The sequence below is a fragment of the Olea europaea genome, chromosome 2 (genome assembly GCF_002742605.1).
Source record: "Olea europaea var. sylvestris chromosome 2, O_europaea_v1, whole genome shotgun sequence".
Taxonomy (NCBI): Eukaryota; Viridiplantae; Streptophyta; class Magnoliopsida; order Lamiales; family Oleaceae; genus Olea; species Olea europaea.
The window spans coordinates 24,733,723-24,744,890 of NC_036238.1; the positions used below are offsets into that span (position 1 = coordinate 24,733,723).

The 11,168-nt window shown below is 35.8% G+C and overlaps 1 protein-coding gene across 2 annotated transcripts; it reads right to left on the bottom strand.

Moving 5' to 3' along the window:
- Nucleotides 1-956: 956 nt before the first annotated feature.
- LOC111367768 lies at nt 957-10,237 on the bottom strand. 2 transcript variants are annotated; one of them, XM_022988823.1, is made up of 21 exons: nt 9,964-10,237; nt 9,707-9,876; nt 9,432-9,602; nt 8,719-8,829; nt 8,557-8,634; nt 8,119-8,315; nt 7,970-8,030; nt 7,475-7,549; nt 7,233-7,310; nt 6,939-7,001; nt 6,773-6,856; nt 6,551-6,705; nt 6,217-6,256; nt 5,985-6,128; nt 5,724-5,843; nt 5,428-5,643; nt 3,944-4,120; nt 2,620-3,301; nt 2,135-2,331; nt 1,708-1,843; nt 957-1,298 (listed from the first exon to the last, which is right to left on the bottom strand). In XM_022988823.1, the coding sequence occupies exons 1-21, from the start codon at nt 10,106-10,108 to the stop codon at nt 1,138-1,140; spliced, it is 3,261 nt and encodes a 1,086-aa protein (XP_022844591.1). In that variant the 5' UTR covers nt 10,109-10,237; the 3' UTR covers nt 957-1,137. The 2 variants fall into 2 exon arrangements, with proteins under 2 accessions (XP_022844591.1, XP_022844600.1); XM_022988832.1 differs by lacking the exon at nt 7,475-7,549.
- Between the last annotated feature and the right edge of the window lie 931 nt (nt 10,238-11,168).

Below are 11,168 nucleotides of genomic sequence, written 5' to 3' on the forward strand. Positions count from 1 at the left end.
TAAGCTACTTTTATGTAGGACAGAAATTGACATCAGCCTTAAATATTGGATTGCATTATCCTTAATTTTTCCCGTTGAGATTTGTTATCCTGAACTTATTGTTTTCTAATTTGTCCCTTCAATATATTTTTGACAAATCAGCATATTTAAGGCCGACGTCAACTCATTTTCTGTCATGTTACAGTTTTGAGAAATGACGGAAAGTAATTTGGGAAAATAAGCCATCAATTGTTGCTCTCTAGAAATACGTATAAAACACAATTTCAATTTCATTTTTCTGCCACGTTCCACTTTTGAAATATTAGGGAAAATAATTCGGGAAAATCATCTGTCAGTTCATCCCATCTGTAAAAAGGAAGCATGTTACATAAGCAATTATTGAAAATGATGTGGAGGAAAAAAATTAGATAAAGAAATTGATTGTATTTTAAATCGGTAAATGATAGTGTTATGTAACATTATATAATTCTTTATATAAAAATTGATGGCAACATCCATCTAGAAATAAGTATAAAACACAATTTCGACTTCATGGCACATAACATTTTGTAAAATAACTTTAAATTTTTTTTTGAAAGTAACAGTAATTTCACAAAACACGTTTTTAAACAAAATTTCATATCATACAAAACGCTCATCGTAGCCAAGATTTCGCCCAATGAATATATTTTAGAGGTATGCGTCAGCGTACCATTAATTTTAATTTCTTGTTATCCTCGCGTTAAATTGACAAATGGACACAAACAGAATGACTACATTTGCACTCTCTCAATTGAAGTTCAGGGATCCCCTTGCAAGATTGCTAATGTTCGATGACTTGCCATGCATTTAACCTGTGTTTATAAAATACCTTGCAAAACAATAGCATAATGTTTGGTCCTGAGCAAGATTCTTGTACATTAAAATTAAGCCCAGTTTGGTACAAATTAAAATCTAAATTTTAATTTAAATCAAAGTGAACAATCAATTTTAACTACATAATTTATAAATCCCACAACTTTTGAACTATACAATTCATCAAATTTTATCAAAAATCACTAAAATCCTTGCTTTAATTCCAACCAAACAGAGGCTTAATATAGCACTACAAGAAGACCACAAATGCTTTCTATAATTGTAACTGGAACATAATAAAGGCTAATGCCTTATTTGTTGGAAGCACATGTTACACTCGGGAAAGGCGCTGATGAAGCTTGAAATCAGATGAGGTGGAATTGACTGTCCTTGTACGAGTATACCGTGGTACCTCTGGATCAATGAGAGCACACTACTCTGCAGATCAACCTCTTCCATAGTACCTATGCACCAATGTGAAGCAGCATAAGATTAAAGGTTAAGCACTATTTTTATTCAGTCGTGTATAATACAACTAAGTTTCTCCAACTATCTCAGATAAACGCATCAATGTTATGTAATATCATCATTCTTAGGAAAATATATTCGGCTGATCAATTGAACCGGTTACTCCAGTCTGATTTACAACTAGGTTTCTCTAACCAAACTTTTACGAGATAATAACAGTCAAATATAGTCCAGATGTTAATATGTTTCGAGAAATATAAAGTATCTTGACCCAGACACCCACGGTCATCAAAAAAATATATATATAAAGCATCCAGATGTTGGCTAACTAATGTCCCAAGCAACCCCGTTTCCAAATACTACGGAAAAAATTAAGAATCAGAAAAGAGCATTGACAATCAATACCAAGGTCAATATCTTGCTCCTGATCTTCCAAATCACCTTCTTCCACAATAGTCCCATTTTCCAATGCAGTGGCTACTTTGGCACACCTTTCTAGGAATTCCTCTTCAGTTTCTTCTATTTCATCATCCTCGGAATCCTAGCATCGCAACCAAAAGTAAAAACAAGACGCAATTCAGTACACTGGTAGTTGCTAATGTGGTTAAAAATATGAGAACTACAAGATGCATGAATAATATTGCAAACGAAACACTCCATTTGATGAATCTCTTCAGGGGTGACATTTGTCCTCTTATATTTTCACTTCTTGTTTATCTTTTCCTTTTTGTGTGAAGAGGAAGGACGCATTTTGAGGAAAGAGGAGGCAGTATTTAGAATCAAGCACGCTAGCATTCAAATTGATAGAACAGGAAGGAAATTAGTCCTTAACCTCTTCATCATCATCCTCAGAGTCCTCATCATTATCATCCTCGCCTTCGTCTTCTTCATCTTCTTCTTCCTCTTCTACTTGCATTTCTTTCGCCCTTATGGATGCCTCTATCAATGAAGTAAAGCAATCATGCAGTGAAGTACTCCTTTGTTTTCCTTCTGTTAGCAGACGCTCAATTACTTTGACTAATGTCATCCCTGAAAGTCATTATGAAACCATATGATTACATGAATATCTTTAAGCGAGACCTCAAACCATTTTATAGACAATTCCATGAATTTATGGAGATGAAATGGATAATATGGCAGTTACTAGATTTAGTAAATTGATAGACGATGAATATAATTCTTGGAAAACTTTTGAGGTTATAACCATTTATGCACCAGCCCAGCAGCTAAACTCATCATTCACTACTTTCTCCAGCTCTTTCACAAACAATGACCATGCTCCCAAAGAATTGAAAGGGCTAAAAATTTAACACTAACCAGTTAACTTTATCTCAGACTCCGTTGACATTTTGTGTTCAAATTTGTCAGTCAAGATAAATGCCAAGGCAGATACCCAGACAGTGAAGCCTTCATGTTCAAGGGTCTCCAAAATCTTCTCAACTCCGTCAGGGAAGTGTAAATAGCAGGATGATATCCCTAGCAACAATGGTTTCCACAATGAGCAAGGCTTGCTTTTAGTTTCTCTGAAACGAGAAAATGCCGCCTTGCTAAACGAAAAAGCCAGCGACTTCTTAACATCTTGTTCTAATGAGTAACTTGTGACATGTAATAACATATGGACACATGATGAAGCCCTCCAGACTGCAGATGGATACTGTGAAAATGCCTCGGTGACAAAAAGACCAATTCCTTCGATAATTGAACGTTGTGGCACAGGAGGAGCTGGAGGAGATGGTAGTTGTCCCACAACGAAATTCTTCAAAGCAAATTTGTTGTTTAGACTAACAGCTTCCTTGATGCACTTAAAAATAGATAAATCCTCCATTTCTTCCCAGGCATTCCAGTCGGCAATTAGATTAGACCAAGCTACTAGCAACTCTGAGATTTTTAGCTGTAGAACTATATTGCTATCAGCAATATATTGAATTATGAACCCAAGCAACGTGGATGAATCATCCACGCACGACGGAGACATTTTTGAAAGAGCAGCCTCACCATCCTGATCATTCACACAGAAGAGGAACATCATAAACATGATTCTGCCTTATGCATATCAAATTGCTAGCTAAAACATGTTTGGGTGTACAATAAATTGATTAGATTCGTAAGAAAGTAAGTTCTCCTTGATCATCTAAAAAGTATGAAATTTGGAAAGAGTAGGTAAATGCCAAACTGCTTTGCCACATATCAATTCCATTTCACTGCAAGATATCTCAAACCCTAGGGATTTCTCACCATTCACTTTTAACTTAACAAGATGTCCACAATTTTCAAGTATCAAATTTATAGTGTCTCATCCAGTACATTTAAAACAAAATTCAGTTTCTGTAATAAATAATCGCAGCCACCAATGGTGGATCAACAACCACGTGGTTTTGAGAATATGATACATCAGATCTTAGAACAAATGTGCATCAGAAATTTGAGTAGCCAAAGCGCAAAAATAAATCAGTATGATGAAAATAAACAATGTTCTAGTTAGAGCAACATTGTAATTAAAAATCCAATAATTCCAGCTTTTCCACTAGCTGCGTCAGATCCTAAAAAAACTTGATACAGTAGGCTAAAGTAAAAGTAGCTCAAAAGAATTTAGTAAAAGCATGAGCCCCATTTTTCGATTACAAATATATATAAGACTAACCATGGACTGGAAAGGTTTAAACCAAGCTCGTTGCAGGAGATCAGAGAAAGCTTTTGCAATAGTTGTCCGCCGAGATACCCACGCAACGTATGACTCGTTTTCTTCAGATCCTTCAGGTGCAGAGTCCTCCCAACATTGAGCTACCAATGCTAATGTTGCAAAGCCCCTTTCAACCATCTAATAGATGCAGAATCAGTTAAACTATAAAGATCCACACATCTACATGTATGCATGGATTATTGATTAAGGGCATGTGATAAGAGAGTCATTTAAAACATCATTACCACCAAAATATCCAATACAATGTACATGTTCAATTAATATATATATTTTCTCAAAAACATGGCATGCCAAAAGTTTTTCATATTTTAGCATACATCTGACAAGAATTGCCAGTAGAGAATAAATCTACAAGGACATCAAACCAAAAACTACAGATAATTGCCCAGGCAGAGGAAGGCCCAACCACAGTCCATAAGATTAGAGCAATTCCTCATCTACATGCTAGAAATAAGCCAGATCTAATTGAAATTCTGGTCTTGCCATGCCCAAGCCCTTGAGGGAGTTTCTCAATCTACAATCTAGAAAAGGGGAAATCTCATTCCACCTTAGTTTTAAACACCCCACCCCCAAGCCTGACAAATCATTTGTTCATGAGACTGGAGCTGCATATAAACTAATTAAATTGCAAGTTAACCTGATGAGTGAGAGAGCGAGAGAGAGAGAGAGAGAAACTGTTGTTTGGCCTTAACTTTCAACAAAAATGGATAGATTGGATAAATTGCTAACTGGATCACATTTTGATGTAAATGGATCCTTTATTATGTCCTAGACATCAAAAGCTACTCTGCCCGCCACAGACAGGTATATTCCTATTGTTGCCTGACCTCAATGTTTTCTTGGAGTGACTTGTAGAAAAAGCTATAGTTTTCACATGAGGTGGGAGAGAATTTAGTAAGCTTCCTACTGGTAACTTCTACATCATTGTTGGTTCCAGTGCCACGATCTAAACATCAACCATTCTCACCTACCTTGATTATCTGAATTAGAGAATTGATTAACTTTCATGGTTTAAGTAAATTTATTTAGTTTGCTAATATGATTTAAGTCTATTTAAGCAAAAGAAAACCATGTATCTAATTGAATCTAGATGCACGCCTGTTAATTCCTAAATAAAATAAACAGTCGCTAATGTTTAAGGAACAGTCATTAGAGACAATCATAACTTTATGTAACTAACATGAGATAGTAGTACATATAAGCTCAAAACTTGTGGTGGCCAAAGTACATTTGCTATGCATGTCACAAGTCCGCTTTTTATTCAATTTCCACACGGCTAAATTAAATTATTAGATAATTCCTTCATATATCAATTACAGGCTTTGCCCAACCCCATCACCAACTAGTATTCTGACAAGACAGGAAAATTAGAGAACAAAAATAAATAAATAGAGAAAATTGGTGGACAAGAAGAGTGGTCATACTTGAGGCCATGGATCTGGGCTAGGAGGTATACACCTTGATATTGCTCTGACCAACAATGGAACAATATCAGGGATGTAAGGAGCAACATTTTCACTCCCAATCTCCACTAAAGTACCAAGAAGCTGTAAATAAACTGAAGTATCTTCTTCATCATCGCTAATCCTACCAACTACCATCTGAAGCAGAGGTAACCATTCAGGTGGCATGTAGTCATTCTGTCAATCCAGAAGTAGGAGATCATACTTAATTGACTTAACACTTCAAGAAAAACTATACCAAGTTAGAACCTTCTTACTTCAACAAGTTTCGCAATTGCACCAGCGGATGATGTCCGGACAGGGAAACATGAAAACTTGTCCGTGTCAGGCATTGTCAACACTTTCAACAATGATGCATATATATCAGCATTCATTTCCTGGAAATTCAAATTTAACATTCCTCAAAGGATGCTCCACAAAATGGCATTGAAATGGTAAAAGGCATCCATGCTGGTATATATGAAAACATAGTTATGAGAGCAATTATTATAAGATAAATGAAAAGGAAATTGCCTCACCTCAGGAATACAGGGAGAGAGCTCTCCAAGGACCCAGTTTGCAGAAGCAATCAAATATGGTTGACAAAGAGATTCTTTATACAGAGGTAGCACCCGCGTCCGAATAAGAGTGGCAATAAATCCAGGCTTCTGCTCCTTCAGAAACTGATCATGAAGTGGAAGACAATAAATTGTTTTTGTAACAACTAGATAAGGCAAGTTTCGTAGGATCATTAGCATCAGATGTCCTTACATCTAGAAGACTGCTATAGGCCATTAAAACACCAAAATATCTGCCACAATAACACAAACCAAATCATTTAAAAAAAGGGAATCGGAGACTCTTTCGGAGGACAGTAATTTATGCTAAAAGAAAGAACAAGGACGGCTGAAGGAGAAATGGCGATGAAGATATCTTGAAAACATTCTAATACCCAAGGTTATTGTCTGTCTTAATCATATGCTTTATCAAAGTCGTTCGATTAGAGGAAATTTAACAAAAAAATCATTAAAACAAAATGCTTAAGGTTTCAAGAGTTAATTTCAACCAAATCAAAGTTGATGGAGTTAAGTTTCTTGCAACTCACTCATTTATAGCCTTTGAACTGGAATTAACAGGTATAGGGAACTTTGACAAGTAGGGTAGCACTAACAACTCTCCAATAGAACTGCAATCTTTTCTTTTGTTCCTTTCACCTTTCTTACGTTTGGATGAAACTGAAGAAGCCAAAACTGGAGGTCCCTGCAAGTTAACATCGATGTGAGCATTTCTACAGAGGAATCTGGAAGTGTAAGTTTGGAATACAGACCTTTGAGATTGAAATAATGCCAAGTAAATTCAAAGAACTTTTTCTTGCAGTAAACAGGTCCTCTCTCCAACCAGAAATTTCTTCCTGAACACAATTTAAAGCAATGTCTTCAAAACTAATGACAAATATATAGATGATGTTAAAAGATGATGATATCAATGCATACAAGTTCAGAGGGAAGATTTTTCCGCATGTACTCCTCTGCATCTTCTTCCCACTCTGCAATATCCTACTTGAAGACAGAATCAGGTAAATTACTTGAAGGTGAAAACTACAATTATATACTACCGAGACAACATTTTGTGAAATATTGCAAGAAAGAAAGGACAGCAGTTCCATGCTAAAATCTTGACACCAACTCCTTGATGCAATTCTTAAGTGGTTCATCTTCCACATGCAATCAAAATTTTAAAATATCACCATTGCATTTTTAAAAGATTTGAAAAATCTCAGATCTCACCTTCTCATTCATTATTAGTGTTGGGAAGATCGCGGAGTCTAACAAGGTTGAAAAATGGGATGACACAAGTCGCCATCCCTGTTCTCAGGTGATTACATAAGATAAAATAGTCTCAGATGGAGTCACAGAGCAGAATGAAAATACGTCAATTAGAACAATAGATCAGTTGATAAAAGGATAATAAAACCACTAGAACAGGAAAAGGAATATTATTAATAAATGAGAAAATCAAATGTGCTTACTGGTCCAGTCTCCAGAACACGAGAGATAACATCAAAAGCTAATGAAACAATCCTCTCTGATAAAAAATCCAACTTCTGCACAAGGATTATCCATGGGATGTCAAATATTTGGAATGTTTTTTCCTTCATTTCATGGTTTGAACGGAAAAAATCAAGAGACAAACTGAATACAGGTCAATGGACAATTAAATAACGCCTGAGTACCAGTTTAGCCATAATGACAAACTAAGCCTTGTTCTCCATAAACTTAAGGTCAGCTTCATGCATCTGTTATCACACTTTCTTCCATCCATTAATAAATCATCTCGAAGATCAAAAGCAAATAGATTCTTAGCAACCATTACAAGCCAAGTGTTAAATCCTTATTAGTTTCATGAGGAAGGTGCAAAATCATAACAGGCATACAACAGTACCATAAGAATTACCAAAAAATTTCAATGAAAAGCAAGCAAGAATTTGAGGTTATCATAATTCAGGCAATCATAAAGCCCTTACACTAATGATCGAGCTGTACTTGACAATTTTTGATACGGAATCTAAAATATCTGGCATCAGCCTGCGAATGTAAAATTAGACAAATATAAGGGACAATTCCAGTTGCCTCTTCCTCATAGAAGTCAAATCTTAAAAGGACTGTATATTACTTATCAGAGAACTTCCGATGTCGAGTAACTAAAGCACAGAAAATGAGTAAACCTCTCTTTCCCGTCTTTCGCCTCAGTGTCTGCCCTTCTACAAAAGCTTCTCCACCCTCAAGAGTTATAGAACTCAAAATTTTAAACAGATCGCTACAAAGAGAAGGAAGAAAAGGTGCCAAAGCAGATGGCATATGTGATCGCACCTGCAAAACCAAAAAAATAAATTGGGGCTCAGAGAAAAGGGAAGAATTAGAAATATTGTCTCCAGATAAAGGTTATATGGACACTTACAAATTAAAAACTAAAATAACGCAATCAGTGACAGTAGAAAAGAAAAAAAGAAATGCAAGAAACATGCAATACTTGCAAGTTAGCCAAAAATTAACCTACATGGAGAGACAAGCGCTGTGTAACATAGAAAGCTGGCGTAAAAATTAAACTTACAGTAAAATATATGCACTTGCATGTGATGAGGAGGATCTTCTCAGTTTCCTCGTCCACTCTACCTTGGACAGTTGATGCCTGCAAATGCACCAATGCAATGAATTCAAGATAGTTCAACACATGAGAAAAAGGCAAAAGTAATAGAATCAAAAAGAAAATTACCTTTTCCACCTGATGATGGAAAACTGCAAGCAAGGGTACAAGCAGCTCTTTTGTAATTAGCTCTAGCTGGGGTGGAACTGGCTCCTTCACAAGTTTTGGATTCAAAAAGTACTGCCAGAGGTGTAAGTACAATCAGAGCACTTCTACAAATAAATCACAAAAGAAAAAATAGGATTTTGGCGGCATTGGCTGGTATTGGAAGAGAAAATAATTGTTTTACACTCTTCAGCAAACACTCTTCAGCAACGACTTATAAAACATGGTTTAAAAGTTGTGACCTCACGTTAGATTGATAACAATGGTACAACAACATAAAATGGTATAACAATCGTACCTTCCAACATAAATCAGTAAAGACTTCTAAAATGTGGTTTAAAAGTTGTAACTAGTAAGTTAACATGCTCATTTGATAATTAATATCTGTCGTGGAAAATAGTCAATTGGATGCGTGATTATTGATTAACCAAAACAGATTTGACACTGAGATGGTGGCAATAGTCTCACTTTAAAATTTTCTTTGTCTCTGTTTTACATTCCGTTATGAACCATCGATCATTCCTCATGGTCATTTACCAACCTATCATATCCCAATCGCCTTCCAACAGACAACAGTTCAATCCAATTCTTTCTAATATGAATAACTCATATAAATTGATAACAATGCTACAACATATAGAAGCCAGGTTTATTTTTGTATTTAAGTGATTAAGTACCTGGAATGGTCTAATGAGCGAGTGCAGCACCGTTAGGGCATTGATTGTTTTCCATTTAGATTTCCCACTATTGCAGATCCGGTCACTGTCCTCAATGACCCACCTAAGCTCTGGTACAAGTTCTGGCCATGCATTACTCTTCACAAACTCCACAGCAACAATAGCTCGAAACTAGAAACAGACAGAAGATAAAATCAAGTCAACATGGATAACAATTATCTTCTATGGAAAAAAAATGACGTAAAATCACTCAAATTAGAAGTCAGTGTACATACAGCTTCAATTAAAACTTTGAGAACAGGAGGTTCAACTTGAAGCAAAGCACGCATTAACTGATCTCTAAACTCCTTGCTTGTCGACGAATTTGTACAATTCGCATCAGTATTTCGCCGTGTGAAGTTCTTTAGATAAGTAGCTGCAGCAAGTTTCACTCCTTGGTCATCTCCTACAAAAAGCGATTAAATAAAAAAAATTAACAAAAAAAAAATCAATTATCACAAAATCTTGGGGCAGTAGGACTGATTCAGCGTACCGGAGGCAATGATGGAAAGAAGAGAGAAAGGAAAATTAAGGAATGTGCGTGAGAGGTGGTCAAGGGCATCGGTAGCAGAAGAGAGAATTGAGCTGTCAGGACTGAGTGTCTGGATGAGAAGCTTCGAGATTTGGCGAGTTTCCATGGGTTTCGACGATTTGATGCGGCGGAACCCTAGCTCTGCGGTGTTAGCTCAGAGGTGGCGCAAAAGTTTGAATTGGGACAAAATAAAGGGACCGATGAGTAAAGTGCTGCGCGGGAAAATCATTGCGACAGGCGCCTTTTTTTGAGAATTTGTTTGGTTCGGAAACTATGATATAAAAATTTGTTTTTTATTATTATTATATTTTTTTTTTTTCAAATTGCTTATTTAAGTGTGATTAAACTCATGTTTGAGCTCATTTTTTCATTTTTTTTCCAATTATTTTTCTACTGTACTCATTTTTAATAACACATTCTTTATTAAAATAATATTACGTGTAAATAAAAAAAAAATCTTCTTTTTTAACTATACATTTCCCTTCAATTTATTATTCCATAATACATTTTAAAAAATTAATGGGTTTGGGTTCAAACAGGGCCTAGAAAAACTTAAAAGTGTCTCGTATTTAAATGGATTGGATAGGCCAAAAAAAAAAAAATAGGGAATATTGAGGACTGGTTGGGGAGGAAAAAAAAAAAAAAAAAAATTGGGAATATTGAGGACTTTCTTGCAAATGATTTGGTTTTAATTGTAAGCCAAATGTTGATTAAAAAAAAATACAATATGCAAATGTGTATACACTTTGTAATGATGAATATTCTAGTGTGCTTCTGTTGACACGCTAAAACCGCAGCCCAAATCGAATAGTCCAAAGAATGAAACCCAACTGGGCAATTTAGGATAAAGACTCAAATAGGGTTATTAATGAATGCAGTGGAAGCCCACGAATGCGGTAACACCATCGCCCAAACTTGCAAGACGCCCAAGATCTAAGCGAATGAAGTACCTTGCAGTCGCTCAGAGTTATGATCCTGTTCTCGCCCAAACCTTCGAATTGCCCAGGATCTTAGCTAACATAAGATGTTATGGTTATCCAAAAGTGCAGTTATCGAAACAGTTATTGAGTAGTTGATCACGAAAAGATCATCAAGGGAATATAAAAGGAAGAAAAGACATAAAGCAAAGAAGACCCCGAATCAAACACTCTCAAACAAAAAATATG

Bases quoted from the DNA above. Each gene is read 5' to 3' on its own strand.
- LOC111367768 (XM_022988823.1), bottom strand. From the start codon at position 10,108: ATGGAAACTCGCCAAATCTCGAAGCTTCTCATCCAGACACTCAGTCCT. The intron at 5,644-5,723 runs GTAAGAAGGTTC...CTGGATTGACAG, and splicing joins CAATTGCGAAACTTGTTGAA to AATGACTACATGCCACCTGA. The intron at 2,332-2,619 runs GTTAGTGTTAAA...AATGACTTTCAG, and splicing joins GTCTGAGATAAAGTTAACTG to GGATGACATTAGTCAAAGTA.